This window comes from Ursus americanus, chromosome 30, assembly GCF_024610735.1.
Source record: "Ursus americanus isolate L20-20 chromosome 30, mUrsAme1.1.p, whole genome shotgun sequence".
In the NCBI taxonomy this organism is placed as follows: Eukaryota; Metazoa; Chordata; class Mammalia; order Carnivora; family Ursidae; genus Ursus; species Ursus americanus.
In genome coordinates, this window is record NC_142156.1 from 16768174 (window position 1) to 16788349 (window position 20176).

At 54.3% G+C, this 20176-nt stretch overlaps 2 protein-coding genes across 3 annotated transcripts in view; one reads left to right on the top strand and one right to left on the bottom strand.

The window, feature by feature from the left end:
• The first annotated feature begins 561 nt into the window (after positions 1-561).
• On the top strand, positions 562-7726 carry PHETA1 (PH domain containing endocytic trafficking adaptor 1). Of its 2 annotated transcripts, XM_087857353.1 has the most exons (3): positions 562-744; positions 2220-2302; positions 5073-7726. In XM_087857353.1, exons 2-3 carry the CDS (start codon positions 2239-2241, stop codon positions 5789-5791), a joined length of 783 nt encoding a protein of 260 aa, XP_087713479.1. In that variant the 5' UTR covers positions 562-744; positions 2220-2238; the 3' UTR covers positions 5792-7726. The 2 variants fall into 2 exon arrangements, with proteins under 2 accessions (XP_087713479.1, XP_087713478.1); XM_087857352.1 differs by lacking the exons at positions 562-744; positions 2220-2302 and adding an exon at positions 3114-3244.
• Positions 7727-14066: 6340 nt separating this feature from the next.
• Positions 14067-20176, bottom strand: part of CUX2 (cut like homeobox 2) — a 257947-nt gene continuing 251837 nt past the window's right edge. The window contains exon 22 of the mRNA XM_087857354.1: positions 14067-17099. Within this exon, the coding sequence (XP_087713480.1) occupies positions 16298-17099 (802 nt within the window). The 3' untranslated portion in view covers positions 14067-16297. The remainder of the gene's footprint in view (positions 17100-20176) is intronic.

Below are 20176 nucleotides of genomic sequence, written 5' to 3' on the forward strand. Positions count from 1 at the left end.
TGGAACCCCACCCCACGCCCGCCCAGCTCCAGGACTTTCTCTCTTCACTGGGACAAGGGGGAGGGTTGCCAGGCACCCCGTGCATATAATTCAGTCCTCGACTGACTTTGTCAAAACGCCTGAAATGTACTGTATTTAGTTTTCTTTTTCAATAAGTTCCAAATTTTCAGCAGTGTTGTTTTTCAGATTTAGTGAGGAGCTAAATTTGGTAAATCTGGCAACGCTAGCCAGGGAGGAACTCCTACTCCAGGCCTAGGGCTGCAGCGATTGGTCCCGCCCACGATCCCAGAAGGTTTTTCCAGGCCGCTCTGCCGCCGGTTCTTACCCCTGGAGGTGCGTTCGGTCTCAGGGCCGGCCCTAGGCCTCTTTCCTGGGATAGGTCACTGGGGATTGGGGTAATCAGGGGCGGCCCCTTTAAGAGGTTTCTGGCGGCGCACCAACGGGGGCTTGGCGAATCCAGGGGGCGTGTCGAGTCGGGGCTGGCCAATCCGAGGGCGGGATGAACGAGGGGGCGGGCCCGGCGCGGGTGGGTTGGGAAGGGTTAAAGGGGCGCGCCCGCGGGTCTTGGACCGTCCGGCTGCCCCCGCCTCCTTCCGTCCGAGTGGCCCTCTCCCGCGGCTGCGCCAGCCGGGCCGCCCCGGAGACAAAGCGCCGCCGCCACCGAGCGGATCCCGTGCCATGGCCGGGCCGGCCCCGGCCCCGCGCCTCCCGTCCCGCCGCCGCCTCCCTAGGCTGCACTGCGAGGTAAGGCCGGCCTGGCGAGGGGGGACCTGCGGGTGGCCCTGCGAGGGGACGCGAGACCGGGCTCGGGCCGTCGTGGGCCTTGGGGTCCCCGGCTGTCTGGGGAGACCTCTGATGGAGGGAGCTGCCCATCTGCGATAACACGCCACTGGTAATTTACCCATTAGGGACCCCAGCTGCCGGGGCCGAGCTTGGCCGACGACCCCCGCCCCATAAGGGGCCTCCGCTAGGTGGAACTCTGGCTCCCACGTTCTGCGGTAAACCACCTCTTCTGGGGCTCTGGCTGTCCTTTAAGGAACACACCAGACACAAAGAGAGGGGCCGAGGGCAGCCAGGAGCAGTGCCAGACCTGGAGAACCAGCCAAAGTAATTGGCAGCGGGGCTGCCTCGAGCCTGGGGCGGAGGTCCTGGCGTCCCTGTGGCCCGTGCTGGAGAGGCGCTCTTCTTCGGGGTTCTCAGCACGTTTTTCTGCCTGTACCTGTCACACCCTCTCCCCCATGCTCACTGTTGGGGACACTTGTGGCAGCTGGATTCAATCTCAGCACCTGCGGTCTGGCTTCTTGAATTGAATGCCAAAATGTCGTGCCTCAGTTTCTCCAGAGTTCTGGGTTCTGGGCCAGCTGTGTCCCTGGAGACCTTGAGCTAATTATTTGCCTTCCGGACAGCTTCTTGCCTGAGCGCTCAGTACCTGGTAAACATTTTGCAGAATGGCTCCTCAGGATTTATTCAATCCTTCCCAGAGGGATGGATATTAATATTCTCATTTTATAGATGAGGCTCACCCCGACTCTGAGCGGCTGTGCTTTTGGTGCCTTTCCCACAGTTTGTTAGTGGATTTTCCTCATTCTAGCCCATCGAACCCACGCCACAGCCCGTTTGACAGATGAGGAAACAGGCTGGGAAAGGTGAAGTGACATTCTTTAGGTGGAGGGGAGAACTTGGCCCTGGGGCCAGAGAGAGGCCAGGCTCCCTCCAGCTTCCTGCCCCGCCAAAGGCTGTTGAATCAACAGCAGTACCCGTAGTGGACTCTGAACTTCTTGGAAAACAGCATGAGTGTGAGGAGATAAGTGGGTGACCAGGCCCTCCCAGAGGCTGGAGCCCGCACCCCTGCTGCTTCCTGCCCTCCCCTTTTTTTTGCTGGGCTGGAGGAGGCAAGGGCCATGGGCAGAGTGGGGTTCTGTGCTGGCCGGTGACCCTGGGCCAGGCTGGCCCCATTTGGGCGGTAGCAGGAGGATGGCTGAGCCATGAGGGAAATTGCTCTTCCTTGGGCCTTAATGGGGTGGGGACATCCCAGGATCAGCCCCTTTGTGCTGATGGCCTGGAGCGTGTGACTCTGGGCACAGCATTGTGCCTTTGGGCAAGTTACTTAACCTCTCTGTCTCCGTTTTCCACATCTATGAATGCGGGTGGATGAACACATCCCTTCTTACAGGGCCGTTGAGAGATTTCAGAAGATAACTGTCTGATTCATTCTACAGGTATTTGAGCACCAACTACATGCCGGGCACTGGAATTCAGGCAAAAAACCCCTGCCCTCCTAGAGTAGGCAAAGATGACCCAGGTAATTTCACATTGGGGTGTAGGAGAGTGACTGGGTGAAGGGTGTCTTGCATACAGGGTGGTCAGGACTGCATCCCTAATGGTCAAGCTGAAACGGAAGGATGAGAAGTCAGCCATGTGAAGAAGAAAGGAGAAGGGCATTCCAGGTAGAGGAACAGCCAGGGCAAAGGCTGTGGTGTGTTTGAGGAATAGCAAGGAGGCCAGGCTGGCTGGAGCTGGATGAGCAAGGGGGAAAGAAGTAGGAGATGGGCACTTGGAAGCCATAGGGAGGACTGAATTTAATACTGGGATGAGTAGGGAGTCATGGGAGTGTTTAGACTAGAGGAGGGGTGTGGTTGGACTTATCTTAACAGGATCCCTCTATGGGGAATGGATTGTAGTGGGGCCAGGGGAGGGGCCAAAGAGGGAGTTTGGCTTTTACCCTGAAGAACTGGGACAGGGAAGGGGCAAGGGTGGAGGCAGACAATGAAGAGGCTACTGCAGTTGTCGAAGCGAGTGACAACAGGGACTGAGGATGGGGAGGTACTAGAGGGCAGAGATATTAGGCCCCTGATTTGGAAGAGGTTGGGATGGGGGGCGGGAATCAGCTGGGCTTGATGAGTGCAGAGAGGGGGTGGGGGGAGAAGGCGAAGCCATTTGCTGCGACAGAAAGTGCTGAGGGGAGCATTTGGCGAGGCCGAGAAGAATGTCAACACTAGCACTGCTGAGTGTGTACTGTGTGTCCAGTACCATGCTCAGCACCTCCTGCAGAGTCACTGTCACATCGCAACATCCTGATGTAGGGCTGTCATGATCCCATTGTACAGATGTGGAAACAGAGGCCCAGAGAAGCTTAAAGCTTGCCTGAGGTCCCACGACCTGGACACTACGGAGCTGACATTTGAGCCCAGAGAAGAGCAAGCCGACACCAGACTGGGCAGGGAGGCAAGCGGAGGCCTGCGAGGTAGGAGAGCGATGGGGCAAGTAGGGTAGGTGGTTCCTGTGCGAAATGGAGCCAGGATCCACATGGAGTTGTTGCGGTGTGAGGGAGAACGCATGAGTCCTGTTTTGCAGAGAGAGGAACTGAGGCTCAGAGCAAGGCAGCCTGTGTCTGAAGTCATTCAGCTCAGGTAGGCAGAGCAGGGATTAAACACCCTGAGGCTTTAGGGCCTCTCTCTGACCTTGGCCCCACTGCTAGGTCAAGACAGGCTGATCTCAGCTACTAAATCATAGCTCATGTTGCCTCTTCCAGGAAGCCTTCCTTGACTGCTCAGTCAGGCAAGTTAGATGAGGTGGATTCTGTTGGGAGCCGTTGTTCCCCTCTGCTCTGGGTCAGGTTGCCTGGCTTGGCAGATGCTCCCAGGAGAGTCACCAGCCATACCTCATTCCTCCAGGCCCTGAGTAAGGCACCACCCAGGCTGGGGAATGAACATTAATTGAGTACCTTCAGCAATCCAGGGACTTTACATGCTTTGCCCATTGAAAAATAGAGCTACTGTCCTGTGCAGAGTGGGGCTGTGAAACCCGAACAAAGTGACCACAAAAAACTCTAAGGGAGGGTACAGCTATGTTGGGGGCCCAGGTTCCACCTCCCAATTAGTCCTGTCTGGCCAGTGTTGCCCCCATCATGTACTCCTTGGGGGAAGGTGGATAAATATCACTGGGCCAAGTGTATAGAGTTAGAGTCCTCTGCTTTAGGTGGGTACCTGATGCTCTCCTCATCCCCTTCCTTTAAGTGTGGGCTAAGCCCTGGGCCTTTTTTCTGGGTCACTTCACTACAGTCTTTTCTGCCTCTCCACTTCCCCTTCTGCTTCGGCCTCACCAGCCTCCTGGCTATTCCTCAAACACAGCAGCAGGTTCCTACCTCAGGACCCTTGCACTTGCTGTTCCCTCTGCTTGGTATGTCCCTGGAGCTCCCTTGCTTACCTTCAGGTCTCTGCTCAGATGTTACCTTCTCAGTACAGCCTTTCCTGACTCCCATTAAAGTCAAACACTCCTTTTGTACCTAACACCCCTGACCCCTTCCCTGTATTATATTTTCTACAGCACTGAAGACCACCTGGCAGACGTATTTCACCTGTTTGTTAATGGTCTGCCCCCTTCCCCTGCCACTAGCATGTCAGTACCACGAGGGCAGCGACCCTCTCTGTCTTGTTTATTGCTGGACTCCTAGTACCTGGAACAGTACTTGGCACATGGTGGGTGCTTAACAAATGTTTGATGAGTGAAGGCCCTACAGCCTTCCAAAGTAAGTTCTGTTCATATCCCCATTTCATGGATAGGCAAGTCACAGCTGGGGGACCTGGAAGGGACCACAAAAAGGTAGCCCGTCTGGTTTCTGGGGATGATGAAAACATCGGCGCCTAAAATGAGGCCTGGCTTTGAATTTCAGGTCCGCCCAACTTGCTTTGTGACTGTCTGCGAGTTACTAGCCTCTCTGTCCTTTGTTACCCCATCTGTCAAATAGCGGTGGAATGGGGCCCTGCCAACTGGGGTTTGCCGTGAGATGAAAGGAGTTAATACTATAAAATTCTTGGTCCGCCTTACTTTGGGGAGGCTTCTGGGGCCGGTCAGCCCTGAGTTTGGGCCCTGGCTCTGCTCCGGAAGAGCTGCGTGAGCTTGGGCAGGCCGCTTCTGCTCCAGGAGCCTCAGTTTACTCACCTCCGCGAGAGAAGGCATGGAGGGCCGTCGGTGGCCGAGAGTGGCGGCGAGGTCACGGGGAGGCGCGGTGGGGCGGCGGACCCGGTGGCGGGGGCCATATGAGTAACCGCTGTCCTGTTGGGGGGGATCAGGCCCCGGCGCGGCCGCCATGAAGCTGAACGAGCGCAGCCTGGCCTTCTACGCCACGTGCGACGCCCCGGTGGACAACGCGGGCTTCCTGTACAAGAAGGGCGGCCGGCACGCGGCCTACCACCGCCGCTGGTTCGTGCTGCGCGGCAACATGCTCTTCTACTTCGAGGACCCGGCCAGCCGCGAGCCGGTGGGCGTCATCATCCTGGAGGGCTGCACCGTGGAGCTGGTGGAGGCCGCCGAGGAGTTCGCCTTCGCCGTGCGCTTCGCGGGGGCCCGGGCGCGCACCTACGTGCTGGCCGCGGAGAGCCAGGCCGCCATGGAGGGCTGGGTGAAGGCGCTGTCGCGGGCCAGCTTCGACTACCTGCGGCTCGTGGTGCGCGAGCTGGAGCAGCAGCTGGCCGCCATGCGGGTCGGAGACTGCCCGGCGCCGCCACGCCGGCCGCGCGCGCTCCCACCCAAGGAGAACGGCTGCGCAGTGTGGAGCGCCGAGCCCCCCGCCGCCCCCGCCGCTCCCGCCCCCGCCCCCGCCCGCGGCCCCGCCGGCGCCAACGCCGCAGCCTCGCAGCCCGGCCCCGCGCCGCCCCTGCCTCCCCGGCGGCGGGTTCCGCCGCCCAACGGGCCTCTCTGCGCCGGCTCCTTTGCCCGGCTGCACGAGTGGTATGGGCAGGAGGTGAGGGTGCTGAGGAGCCAGTGGCTCAGGAGCCGGGCCCAGCCCTGAAGAGATGAGCCGGGCGGGCCAGCCCTGAGGTCACCCGATACGCCGTGCCCTGGGAGACCAGGGGGGATATGGGCCTGAGGGAAGTCGGGCTGGCCTGGTTCCCGGGGCCCGGCTCTGAGAAGATGCTGGGTTCTGAGGGGTGCTTTAGGACTTGTGGGACTCAGAGGGGGCCATGGGCCCGATTCTAAGGAGCATCCAGGGCCTCGGAGAGCCTCAAGAAGCCAGAGGCCTGGTATCCGGGGAACTCTGGCCCCCCGCCCTGCTGGAGTCACCCAGCTAAGGCCTGTTGCTGGTAACAGGCCCCGGCTGGGATGACTGGGCCACGTGAGGATCTGAGGCCTGGAAGGCGATCCCGGGTCAGCCCTGGCCCTGGCGGCTCGGACTGGACCTGGACATGGACAGAGACAGAGAGAAGCCTTGGCCGAGCTGTACCACACCTGGGTTTGACCTCCTTTTGCTCCAGGGCCTGGCTCCAGGCCACCTGCCTGTCCCCAGAAGCAGGTGCAGAAGGCAGCGCAGGTGCGGGTTTCAAAGCGTGACCTGTGTTGTGAGGCTGCCTGGTCCCAAGGGTCTTCTTGGCTTGGAGTGGGGCCGAGGCACGACTTTGCCCTGGGCCTCAGCCAGGCCTTGAGAAGGTACTCCTGGCACAGTAGCGGCCCTCTGATCTGGGCCAGTCTGTGTCCCTGTGGTGGTTCTCACATGCCCTCCCAACACTCCTTAACCACATACTTCAGTCTCCTTCTGGAGCGGGTCTTCTGCCGCAGCCTGGGCTGGGGCCTCTTAGGAGCTTGGCTGACCTTGTCCGGTCCTGAGCTGGGCAGCTGTGGCCTGAGCTGACTTTCTAGCTGGGTTCCCCAGGGATGGGTGGCCGTGAGCTGACTCACCACCCAGAAAGGCCCTGGGTGCTGATCTGGTACTGCAAAGAAACAGCTGTCAAGCTGCGTTTGGCTTCTGGAAGCCCTTCACTCCATCACAGTCCCAGCCCACCTCCACCCCCAGTATTCTGATGGGGAGACCAGGTCTTGCTTTGCTTCGAGGCCGACTGCTGTTTTACTGTACTCACTCACCACAGTGGCCATTCTTCATCCAGGGAGAATCTCAGGGGGCTGGGACACCCCCGGCCCTCGAGCTGGGTTATGTTTACAGTTCTCAGTGCCCCACACTGGGGACCACCTGAGGACACATATGCCCCAACCTCTGTTTCCCCAGAGGGTCGCTCTTGGTGACAGTGGGACTTGGTGTTAAGGCCCCTGCCTGCTGCCTTTGGAGACCCTGGGGCTCGGGGAAGAATGGGGGGTGTCTGTGTGTCTGCAATCACCACCAGCTCACTGCTGGCTCAGTTGACTGGGGCTTCAGTTTTAATTTAATTTTTAATACTTAGGGTGTTTTCCCCCCTAGCAACAGAGCTTGGTGTTTTCACTGCTTTTGTTTCTTGTTAGCTGGTGGGAGGGGATGAGGTGCCCCAGCTTTGGGCTTGGCTGAATGGGGGGGGGGGGGGAGTCAGGAGCCTTGGCTGGACACAAAGGCACCTCAAAAATCTCACCTGGTTCTCTACCTTCTTCCCAGCAAGTCCTGTTCTCCTGACAGGTGCCTCTGGGGTCTTCGAACACTTCCCATCCCCCTCCTTTCCAAGTCCTGAGTGGAGGGGGAGGGAATAGCTGCTCTTGTCCATAGGCCCTGGGTCTCCAGGGATATTAGGATCTGCCCAGAGCCCATGTCCTGGCCAGACCCAGCTGGCGGGGCGAGGTGTCGGTCCCCATCCTGGTGCAGGTTTACAAGCTCTATAAAGGTACAGTGCCTACCACTGCCCCCCTTCTTCACCCCTGAAAAAGCACAAGATGGGGTCAGGCTGCCTCCAGAGTTGGGTGGGACAGAGATATCTGGCAGCCTGGGAGGGGGATGTAAAGGCTAAAATAAAAAATTTGTCAAGTGATGGCTGATTGTGTCAATTTTCCCCATCAGAATCCTTCATTGCAGAGCAGGCCCTACAGGAGAAGTGACTCATGTATGCTGAGTGCCCATGGCTGATGCTCTGCCAGGCACATTCTCAACCTCTTATGGCAGATAACTGCTCCATTTTACAGATGAGGGAACTGAGACTCAGATTAAGAAAGCTGCTAAATTCACACAGCTGAAAGTGTCAGAGCAGGGATGTAAACACCTAGAATCCTGTGGAAGAAGGGCAGAGTCTTCCAGAGGAGTATGAGGGGGATGGAGTTGCAAAGTTCCTTTTCAGAGGGGAGAGGAGGCAGGGGGGAAGATGAGGATTTAAAAGTTCTGTGGGCTGAAGGCCTCACAGTTGGGAGGGACGTTGGGGATGGCAGATGGAAGAGTCAAAACCTGCCTCGTCTCACAGATGGCTTCATAGTGGTTGCCTGGGGGCCTGGAGTGAGGAGAATTCTGGCATCAATGCTGGTTCAGAGGAAAAGATCCTGTGATTGATTAGTGATGTCTGCTATGAGCGCAGGGTGGATGGTGGTGGTGCTCATGCTGTGTGTCGTGGACTCATTGAGCCTGTTGGCTGGGCTCATGGGGGATTCACGGATGGGAAGGGGCTGGCCCAAGGTCACCCAACGTGAGGGACTAGGCCCTAGGTCCTCCTAACGTGGATTCAGAACTTGAGTCACATGTCTCCCTTGCCAGCCTGGAAAAATCATGCACACTCAGGAAAATGTGGCTTAGGAGGAGCAACCTACTGTCCTCAGTTCACAGAACAAGTTCAAGAACAAGAAATGAAATCTATCAAGGTCAGGGAATCATGCCACTGTGAGCATCCAGTGTGTGCTGAGTAATTCCTCCCACCTCTCCTGGGACCACAGCTGACACAGGAGCTGGGGAAGTGGTTCCCCACACAGGCTGAGTCAGGGTGCTGCCTGTGGTATTTGTGACCACAACCTCTGCAGGGCCTGGGGAACAGGATGGGGGAAGTAGCAGGAGAGAGACAGCCCCAAGAGGGAAGGTCGCAACGGTCCCCTCCCCTGCCAGGCTTTCTAGGGCTGGAACATTTCCCTGCAACCCACTGAAAGGGGGAGGGGAGACAAGTCGGTCAATACCGGAGTGTTGTGCATCCACCTGCTAATATGTCATTGTTTCCGCCTGACTGAGGGGGGATGTTTGGGGCACATGTCTAAGGATGACTAAAACATCCCAAAAGCATGACAAAGTAGAGGAAATTGTCCTTACCCAAATAGTCTTGGGGGGATATTGTATATATTCAGAGGGATATTCTGAGAAACCACTTGGGGTAGGGGTGAGAACCTCAAGGAGGGCAACCAGGCTAGAAGCTATGGGCTGGTTGCCCACATCCGCCTACCCTAAATGGTTAGTTGTGCTGCTCCCACTTGACTTTCAGGGATCGGCTAAACTTTAGCTGATAAAGAATGGCTGTGTGACTGAATTTCAGCCAATGAGATGTGAGTAGAAGGGTCTTCTTGCTTTTAAAAAGAGACACAATGAAGAGCTCTTCATTGCTCTCTGAGGGTAAGTTATGTCTGATGCCTGGAGCTGTGGCAGCCATCTTGTGATCATGAAGCAGGCCACGCTAAGGAAAACATGCCCTGCTGGGCTCCGTACACACTTGAAGATATCCTTGAACTGACAAATCAATGGACCAGGAACCTGCCCTACCCTCTGGACATCTTGTTATTTGAGGTCATAAATGTCCTTGTTTAAAGCTTTGAGAGGGACTTTTTTGTTTTTTTTTGTTTTTTTGCAGCCAGAGGCTTCCTAACAGGTAAGTTCAAGTGACTGTAGCTGTTCCCTCTAAGGAGCATGGCTGTAGGTGACCAAGTGTAGAGCTGTTGTCAGCTTAGTGGGGTGAAGGTTAGTGCTGGATGGTATTCCCCGGGACATCTTTCCTTGGAAGACTTCCATCTCCTCTTCTGAGCAAACAAATATTGAAAGAATAGCACGGCGCCTTCTATGTTCTAAGTGGGGCTTTTTTGTCCCAACTGTCCACTCCCCTCAACCCCTCCCCAGATACCTTACCTCACGTTACACAAACTTGGTTATGGAAGAGTTCCTACTACTTGTCCCAATTTCTAAAATCGTGGAATCTAAAATGAAACTCTTCAAGAACAGGAAAATGACAAATTGCTTAATTAAGCCCAACTCCAAATCTGCATTTTCTGATGAAGACCTTTTAAAAGGTGGGCCCATGAACCGTTTCTTCACTTAGGGTCTCAAAACGGCTGCCTGCTCCTGACAGAGGGGTCAGAGCTGCCTCGGCTTGGTCCGACTGCCCTTGGGGCTGCTGCTGTTCTTACCAGGAGCAGCTCTGGAAGCACTTGGGGGCTGGGGCCGCCACCGCACTGCCTTCATTGTCCAGGGGGATGTTCTCGTTGTTTCTCTGGTTGTGGGCCGAGAACCCAAGGCAGAGCAGCCAGGCCTTCCAGACTGCAACTCCTTGACAGCGGAGACCAGCTCTGTCATCGGTGCGCACCCCCCCCAGGGCTTGGCACTGACGATTCCAATCACCGCCTCCCCGGGCCCCTGAGGTCACGTGATTCTTCCCTCCCCGACCATGGTTGCCGGGCAGGAGTTGGTCTCAGACGCAAGCTGAGCCAGGCAGGGTCCTAGGAACTTTGAATTGGGAGGAAGAGACTCAGGTGTGAGGCAGCCTGAGAGAGAGACTGGCAGGTGCCCCACAGCCCAGCTGAACCGCCTGCCTTTGGATTTCACAGGGTCTCCATTGGATCTTCCCAAAAAACTGTTTGCACATCTCTAAGTGGATCAAAATTCCTCTCAACCCAGTCGTTCCAGACTACACCAAGACACCCAGGGACTGTTACACACGCCTGTGCTCTTTTGTTTCACCAGCGTCCTTCCAGGTGCCTGACACACTCAGTGGGGCCAACAAAATGAAATTAGAACTGCCTCACATGTACCGACAGCTGTGATGTCCTAGTCACCTCGGGGGTAGGGTGGGGTGGGTATGGTTTAAAAATGCAGATTCCTGGGCCCCAGCTCCTAGAAATCTGGGTGAGTAGGTTGGGGCAGAGCCCAGGAAGCTGCATTTTGAGTAGAAAACAGGGATTTTAGGGCCACAGTTTAGGGAATGCTCATTTAATCTTTGAAGAAACTTCTAAGGCGGTGTGGTAGCCAGCCCCCATGATGGGCCCCAACGAGCCTCGCCTCCTGGTGTCTGTGCCTTTGTGTTGTCTCCTCCCACACTGCATCCTGGCAGGCCTGTGTGGCCAAGGGAATACTGTGGGGGTGACAGTAGGGCTTGTAAATCTGTGTCCCAGAAGACACCATGGCCTCTGCCTTGCTCCCTCTTGGCTGCCATGTTGTGGGGACACTCAAGCAGTCCTGACAGAGGAACAGAAGCCCTTAGCCAATATGCCAGCACCAGCCTGCTAGTCATGGGAGGGCGCCATCTTGGAAGCAGATTTTCCAGCCCCAGAAGAGCCTTCAGGAGATTGCAGCCCCGGTGGTTGGCACCTTCATGGTACCCCCATGAGGGATCCAGGAGCCAGAACCAGCCAGTTACACCACTCCCAAATTCCTGACGCAAGAGATTGAGAGGTAAACATTCACTGTTTTAAGCCACTAAGTTTGGGCATTGTTACGTGGTGAGAGACAGCAAACACAGGTAGATACTATTAGGATCTGGTCCATTTTACAGATAAGGAAACTGAGTCTCACTGAAGGACCCTAGATTACCTGATAGTGGAAAGTCAAACCGAGGCCAGGCTAAGTCCAAAGCTAGTGCTTTTAACAACAGCACCCTGGGGGGCTGGAGAAAGTCACGAAACCAACGGTCTTATCCCTTCATTGTGGCAGATGGGGAAACTGACCTGGGGTGAGGAATCACCTTGGCTAAGGTCACTCAAGGTGCTGTTCCCTGCCCCATCCCTACTCTCTTGGGTTTATGGGGTGACTTCAGCCTCCAGAGTGCCTGCAAAGGCAGCCCAGATTCTAGAGCAACATATACCCCGTGCCTTTACCTATGGAGAGCCTGGCCTTTAGAATGATCTCTAGAATAGCCACCCTGGCAGTCATGGGCCCATCAGCCAGCTGAGGTCTGGTTTTTTCACTCACCAGTAGGTGATGGGAGGTGTGGCTGTTGGCCCAGTGCAGGAGCTTAACTAGGAGCCAAAGGAGGGCAGGGGTAGGAAGCAAGGAGCACAGAGGCCTGAGGGCTCGGGGTCTATGGTGGGGGTGGGCCCTGCTGCTCTTCTCTGGCTTGCCACCTCCCCAGGCAGATGGAGCCTCCTAACTTCCTAAGAGTGCAAGTCTGACCCCCTGTCCCCCGCCTCAGACCCTCCACGGGTCCCGGTACCCTCAGGAGAAAGGCATATTTCCCACCATGGCGCAAGGGGCTTCAGGATCTGACCCTCATCCTTCTTCCTCCCTCCATTTGCCGCCACCCCCCAAATTCCAACTCCTTTGGATCTGTTTCCCCATGTTCTTGTCCCTGTTTCTCCTCTAACTCCTATAGTATTTCAGGTGTTAGCTGAGATGGTCTCTCCTCCAGGAAGCCTTCCTGGACCCCACTACTCATACTCTCATGGTTCCCCACGTTTACGCCATTGGATCACTGAGCACATGTGGGCACTCAATAAATACTTATTAACCGGACAGTCACCAAATCTCCCCCAACTCAGCTCTCTGCTCTCCCCTGTCCCCTGATCAAAACCTACCACCACCCTCCTCCAAGGCCTTCCCTGCCTTCTCGTACCTTTCTCGTCTCTCCACTCCCCACTCGCCTGTGCTTCCTAGTTCAGCATTCCACGTTTCTGTGTTTTTTCCTGCATTTTCCACTCCAGATGGGCAGCGACTGCAGACAATGTCAACACCAAAGATGACGAGCCAGGATGGAGCTTTAGTTCCCAGAGGCTGGGACACCTGCTTCCTTAGGTGGCTTGTGAGTGTCAGATGTGGCCTCTTCTCTACTCCGGCCCCCACCTACACCATGGGGCCACATTCTGGGCATGTCTGCCTTCTGGTTTTCCAGAGCTGTGAACCGAGGGTCCAAAGGGTCAGTCCATGGCTTTGCTTCATTTGAATCCTTACAACTACCTTACAGGGAAGGTGCCATTACCCTCACTTCCACTGTACAGCTTGGGAAACTGAGGCACAGAGCAGGTTAGGAATTTACCAAGGTCCTATGTGGAGCCAGGGTTGAAACCAGGTGGTCTGGCCTCTCTCCCCGAGCTCTTGACTCTCATCCTTCTCTCCAACTCTGAGCGAAGGCCAGCCCCGCCTGAGATGTCACCCTTAAGGGCTAGCTCGGGACCTCCATGGATGCGGGCCTTGGCCTTACCTGATGCTGCCCTCCCTGCCTTGATGGGGTGCTCAGGCATCCCAGGGGGCCATCCTGCTGGGTTTGGAGTAATTAGTTATCCTAATGAAGTAATTGATCATTTAATTCCCACTTTACGGACGTGCGGAAGGTTTCTGGACAGAGAGGAAAGGTCTGTCTTGGGACACCATGTGGCCTTGGCTCATGGATGAGTAATGCCACCCCAGCACTGACATTACTGGTCAAGAAAGGAAAAAAACCCTGTAGCTTGAAGCAGAGACTCACCATCACGGGTTGAAAGAACCCGACCCCTGCTCCTTATAACAACAGGTAATGTTGAGCCCTGATGTGCCACACTCTGTCTAACATGTTTTACCTCCATGATTATTCCTCACAATCACCTCCTGAGCTGGCTGCTGGGATACCCCTATTTCTCAGACACGAAAACCAAGGCCTGAGTTATACAGCATGGAAAGGGGCGATGCTCTGTTGGTTACTAGGAAACCCGTCTTGGCCTTTTCCTATTGGGAGGCTGGGGACACCTGCTCCTCATTCCACTGAGGTGGGCACAGCTTGTCAACTGGGTGGTCCTGGGGCTATGACCTGTGGCCCCTGATTTGGGGGCAGGGCATGATCTCAGCCCCAGAGTCTAACTTGCTTCCACCCTCCTGCCCTGAGGAGAAAAATGGAATCCGATCCTTTCATTTTCCTTTGATGGAGCCCACAGCACAATTGCCAATAGAGATGTCCACAGGACTCAGGCAGGTGGCACAGGTGAGGACTGGGGCGAATCGCAAGCAAGTGTCCTGTCTAAAAGGGGCAGCTGCTGTCACATTGGAACTTGGGTCCAGTGTGGCCAGATCTTAATGGTGTCGAACTAATTTAAAAGCCAGGTTTTTTCTTTGTTTTTTTTTTGTTTTTTTTGTTTTTTTTTTTTACAAAATGTCTTGTAAAACACCTCTGAGGGCCAGCCTGGACCCCCAATTTGCATCCCCAGCTCCAGAACAAAGCAAGCAGGACACCCAGACGTTATTATACAATTCTGTATTGAGCGACGCGTTTACAGAACGTGTTCTTTTTAAAATTTTAAACAAAGTTCATCAATCTCTCATAGAAACGGTTTTGTGGGTTTTTGTTTTGTTTTTACCGTTATAGGACGCGAACCTGACAAAGTTGTTCATGGGTCTGCTAGCTTTAAGTACAACAGGATTTCTGTGTTCAAAAGACTATATGCTAAGTGCTTAATCAAATCCCGTCACACAAAAGCCAGATTTAGTCCTCTAAGATCTGTAGTCTGCGGGTGAGCCTGGATTTCAATGTTGTGTGGGTTTCAATAGTAGAAAGTGGTGTGTTCCCTCACGGTTGTCTTAATTGCAACAGGGCGGTGGTGGCTAAAGGAGATGTTTCGTTTGTTCCAGATTTGATTACTCTGAAAATTGGTCACTGTTTCCTATTGTCAAAATATAAAAATACCTTCATCTGGATAAAAATGTATACAGTGGAAAACTCTTCAATGCATAGCCTGGGTGTATGGAAAAGGATGTTTTCCTGCAGGGTTTATGTTGTTCTTCTTTGATTGTGGAGACTGCAGCCTGGCCTGGGTGCATGAGAGTTGAGATTTCTGGAACAGCCCTCAACTGTCCCCTTCTGGTCACTGGATCTTGCTGGCCTGGTTTCAAAATGCTTGCTGCATCCGTGAAACCCCTCAGCCATCTTCCCTGGCACTGGACTGGCACCGATTATGGCCACCTTTTCATGGTCATTCTGGATTCAGCTGGGGAGTCACCAATTCAGCCTTCCCACAGAGAGTTTGAGAAAGGAAAAGAAATAAAAACGGGATAGAGAGAGTGTCAAAAACCAATACAGTGGCTGTTCCATCCATACTGAGAACTCTCCCGCCAGAAACCCTGACGGCAAAGATGCTAGACGAAGGGCTTCTCTGTTTTTTGGGGGGATTGAGTCTTTGCTCCCCAAAGGGTTGTGCGTTGGAAGGCAGGAGGGGAGACGTAGAGACTGAGATACGGTGGTCATGCTGTGGTGAACTCAACCTTCTCGTTTTGTTCTGCATGGACTTGGGAGTTGCAGATGCCTTCCAGAAACAGCACCTGCGTCACTTTGAGAGGGAAGATGGCAAGAAGGGGAAGTGGGGTCTCTGGTTGGAGGAATCTACTTTTTGGTGCTGGGTGCTCATGGGATGACCAACGCTGTTATTTTCTTGAAACACAGGGAGGGGAAGATGGCGGCCGCAGTCCTGCTCCGGAAAGCCATGGGGAAACTTCCTGGGCTGTGGCCACGATTCAGAATGGGGAATGGGGTCGTTCTGGCTCAGGTGCTGCCCTCCAATCATCTGACCCCTCGCCTGGCTTCCCAATGGATCCAAAAACACATCTTGTCTACAGATGGACAGGCTGGGTGTCCAACCTCGGCGGCCCACAGGTTTCTGACGAGAGAGAGTGGAAGCAGTTCTGTACCATGTCACGTCTTGGGGCCGATAGCTGGCCACAGCCCACACCTCTATAACATTTACGACGGCACGGGACGTTCTGTGTTATCAAGGTTGCAAAACAGACCACCAGAATGAAACACATCCTCAACGGCATGGAGGTTTTCATTTAGAGTCTTTTGGACTTTCTCTTTTCAGCACGGTTTCTGGAAGGGCAGTAGCAATGTGCTGTGTCTCACAGACAGATATGGAAAAAAAAATTGCAGTTCAAGGGTTATCTAAATTTTGGTCAGTCTTATAGTGTTTTGTGATGGCTTTGAACAATTGTCTTCCTTTAATCTCATCTAGTGGCAAAAACGACACAACTTCAGTTATACTTCGCAACAGTTGTGACAGCATCCTGATTTTATAACTCTCTGTAATATCAAAACAGCATTGGCTGGGAATAAATTCCAAAGGATCCTTTATTAAAATATCTAAAAGAGGTCTATAAATATTTATTTTTCTAAAAGAGTTTGGAGTTTCCAGGTGAAAACGTGGTGCCACATCGCTTCTGCCTCCCGCAGAGAGGCCAGGGTGGAGAAGAGGGTGCTCCATGGGGCAGGGGGTGCCAAAAAGAGGCGGCAGTGGCACTTGCCCCACCTGCTCCCTCACAACGTCATAGAACTAGGATTACAACAAAAAACGTAAACTGCATAACATTGCTGTCCACATTTGGATGGTTGAGTTCCTTCCTTCCTTCCCCCACCCCGTCTGAGAGTGAGTGAGAGGGGAGAGCTGGCCACCTGGTATGCCCCTCGCCCTCGTGCCCCTGCCTTCAGAACTCCCACTCCAGGGCCTCCTCTCGGTTGGCAGCCCTCTCTAGCCGGTAGATGATGCTGTTCAGGTTGGCCATCTTCTCGTGTCGCCGCTGCAGGTTGGGGTTCACCTTGGCGCTGGGGTGCAAAGCCCCAGCTGCGTCGGCGGTAGGGCTGGCACTCGGCACTTTGGCAGGAGGGGCGCCGGGTGGGGACGGGGAGATGGGGGCTGAGGAGGAGGGGACGGGTGACACAGACATCATGAGGCCCGGCGAGGAGGCAGCCGAGGGTGAGTTCAGTGACACCTCCAGGCTACAGCGCGAGGACTCTGAGACCGACTTAAAACTTAGAGGGTCCGGGTGGAGCCGCTCCCCGCCCTCGCTCTCCTGGGGGGGCTGTAGTGAAGGGCAGTCTGGAGTGGTCCCGCCTGGAAGGAGGAGCCCTGGGGCCACTTTAGGGAGTCTGTCGTTATCCGGATGGTCAGGATGCGCCTCTTTGGGGGAACCTTGGCCTTTGTCTTGCTCCCCTGAGTCCTGGAGCTGGTTGCCCGCCTCTTCCTCTGCATCCTCCTCAGTCTGTTCCTGCTTAATCCTCACCTGGGCCTTGTCCTGGGTGGTCGGGGGTGTGATGCTCTCCTCGGAGCCTTCCCGAAGCTCCAGTTCCTTCACGGTAGGCTTCTGGTCCTCAGCCTCAGAGTCAGGGCTCTGTAGGGTAGGGTCTGGGTGGGAGTGGCCTGGTGGTGGGACTCCAGAACCCCCACTGGGGTCGAGGTCTGGTTCGTCTTGGGTCCCCTCCACCAACATCTCCCGGCGCATCCGGGACCTGGGGCAGAGATGGTGGTGAGCAAGGGGCTGGATGGGGGATCTGGCTAACCTCAGACTCAATCCAGACAAGTGGCATTTTGACCCCCCCACTTCCCCAGGGGCCTCTTCACATGCAACATCAACAACCTTACTAGTGGGTGCTATTATCATTCTTACTTCACACAGGAGGAAACAAGCCTCACACAGCCAGTAAGTAGCGGAGTCAGGGCGTGAACTCAGGATTGCTGGATTCCAAAGTTCATGATCTAGACCTGAGCTGTCAAATAGAGTAGCCACTGGCCACACGTGGCTCTTGAGCACTTGAAATGTGGCTAGTCTGAACTGAGATGTGCTGTATGGGTTAAAATACACACTGCATTTTGAAGGCTTAGTACAAAAAAAAGTAAAAGGTCTCACTAAAGTTTTTATATTGATTACACACTGAAATGGTTACATTAGACTAAATACACTATTACAATTAATTTCATGTATTTCTGTTTTTGTTTTTTTTATGTGGCTACTAGAAAATTTTAAGTCCCACGTGGCTTGCCTTATGTTTCTTTGGGCAGCACCAGTCTAGAGCATTTCCTGAAGTCAGTCCCAGACGTAGTCTGTGGCAACAACTCTCTGCTTCTTTCCTGTGGGGACTCTCAGACATCAGCCCAGAAGGGGAAACTGAGGTGCGAAGAGTGACTTGTTCAGGTCACCACAGCACACATGGGCAGAGCTGGGACCAGAACCTGGGGAACCCGGATTCTAGTCCAGAACCCATTCACTCTCTCTTCACTTCAACTGCTTCCTTGCTGTCGGAGGGCAACTCAGTCCCACATACGCAGAGCAGGACAAGCCAGGATGGGGACGAACCCCAGTCATTATTTTCCTAACAGCAAATGAAGTCCAGAGAAGTCAGATGACTCGTCCAAGGTCATAGAACAAAAGGGCTTCCTCGGGTACCCGCTGTAGCCCTCTGCCCACTGATGTTAATAACAAAGTACACGCTGTTGACCTGTAACACTAACAATTATACGTTATAAACATCGCACTAACGGGGGCTTACTATGTATCGGGCACCGGGCCAAGCGCTTTTTGCAGATTATTTCATTTATTTTTCATCGTAACCTTAGGAAAAGGATTTTAGTCTCATTCCTACAGGTAACAGGAGACAAGGCTCAGAGAGGCACAAGGATTGCTATGATCACAGAGCAAGCAATTGGGCTGGGAACACAGTTATCTGGCTACACTTTCTTGCCTCCCCAGCTCCCTGTCCAGGTTGGGGATGGGATCCCATCCCCGTAGCCTAAGCCTAGAAGGACTCTGAGGGGTCATCGGGTTCAGTCCCCAGTCCCGCTACAAAGGTGGCCTCAGCCCACCTTCCACGGGACTCCACCTTCACCCTCAGTCTCCTCTAGAAGAGGGAAGAGCTGCTGGGACCAGGGAGACCTAGGGGTTCCACTGAGGTGGGATTGGAGGGGGGTTTAGGATGGCTCAATGTCTGAAGTTCCATCATCAGACTGTCCAAACTGTAGAACAGAAACATGAGGCTAATAGTTATTCACACCACTGTATAAATAAATAAACAGTAGTCGACTACTACTACTAGTAATTTTCAATTCCTGATTCCTGAATCTACAGCACAGTCTCCCTGGTAATCTATTTTTTTTATTTTTTAGGATTTCATTTAGTTGTTTGAGAGAGAGAGAGAGAGCGAGCGAGCACGTACGAGCAGGGGGAGGAGCAGAGGGAGAGGGAGATAATCTCCAGCAGACTCCACTCTGTGTGCAGAGCCTGACTCAGGGCTCGATCCCACAACCCTGAGATCATGACCTGAGCTGAAACGAAGAGTTGGATGCTTAACTGACTGAGCCACCCAGGTGCCCCGTGATGATGGCTTTGAACCCCTGTATCTCCAGATCCTGGATCACTGTGCATACATTGTAACTATTGTTGAATGAATATGTCGGATAAAAATGGAGGGCTCAGTTCCTGTGGAGAACAAGAGGGGACAGGACATCCCCATATCCCCCAGGAAGGGAAGGAGGATGTGAGGATATAGGGACCTATGTCATTTACTGTTTGGAAGGCCCTGGGTCTGAGCCAGATCATAAGCAGCAATATTTAACAATATATTTATGCCTGAAGTGTTTTCATTTGGTCCTTGATTCAGCATCGTGGGGTAAGTATCGGATCCCTTATCTGCCTTATCTGTTTTGTTTGTTTGTTTAAAGATTATTTATTTATTTGAGACAGAGAGAGAGAGAGAGAGACAGGGAGAGAGCAGAGCGTGTAAGAACATGAGTGGGGGGGGTGGGCAGAGGGAGAGGGAGAAGCAGACTCCCCGCTGAGCAAGGAGCCCGATGAGGGACTCGATCCCAGAGCCATGGGATCATGACCTGAGCCAAAGGCAGAGGCTCAACCAACTGAAAAACCCAGGTGCCCCTTATCTGCCTTATCTGTAAGATAAGGATGAGACTCAGAGAAGTACAGTGACTTGCCCAAAAACACACAGCCAAGGTGCTGAACTCAGGTCTTTGGGGGTGCCCATGCCTGAGCTGTGGAGAGAGGAGATTTCAAATGTTACACCTTTCCAGGCTCCTCCTTCCTCTTCTCCCTTGGGGAGCAAGAGACCTTCTCTCTGCCCCTGGAACATGTGGAGGGACTCTCTCTCTGGCACCACAAGGACACCAGAGACCTTTCCTGCTCGGGAAGCTTGGCTGGGGGAAAGGGGGCTCAGAGATGGTCCCTGGAATCCCATCAAGCCTTCTCCACGGGGCTCTCAGCTGAACTCAGGGAGCCCCTCTGCAGTCTCCTCGGGCACTGCTGAACCCAGTCATCGCCCCCAGCCAGGCCCGGGACTGAAATCCTAGGAAGCCCAGCCACTATAGGCCAGTGACCCCCATGACTAGGGACTGGTGAGTGGGAGACAGCCACAGAGACAGGAATCACCTACTCCCCCAGGCAGGTGGAGACCAAGGGGCTGCCAGAGGGGTTTCCTTTGGCCTCGGGAGTGGGAGAGGTCAAGAACCCCAAATCAGGGCTCCCACATGAGGCTCAGTGGGTAGTTAGGGCCCCTCAAGCCTGTGCCCCAAATACCATTCC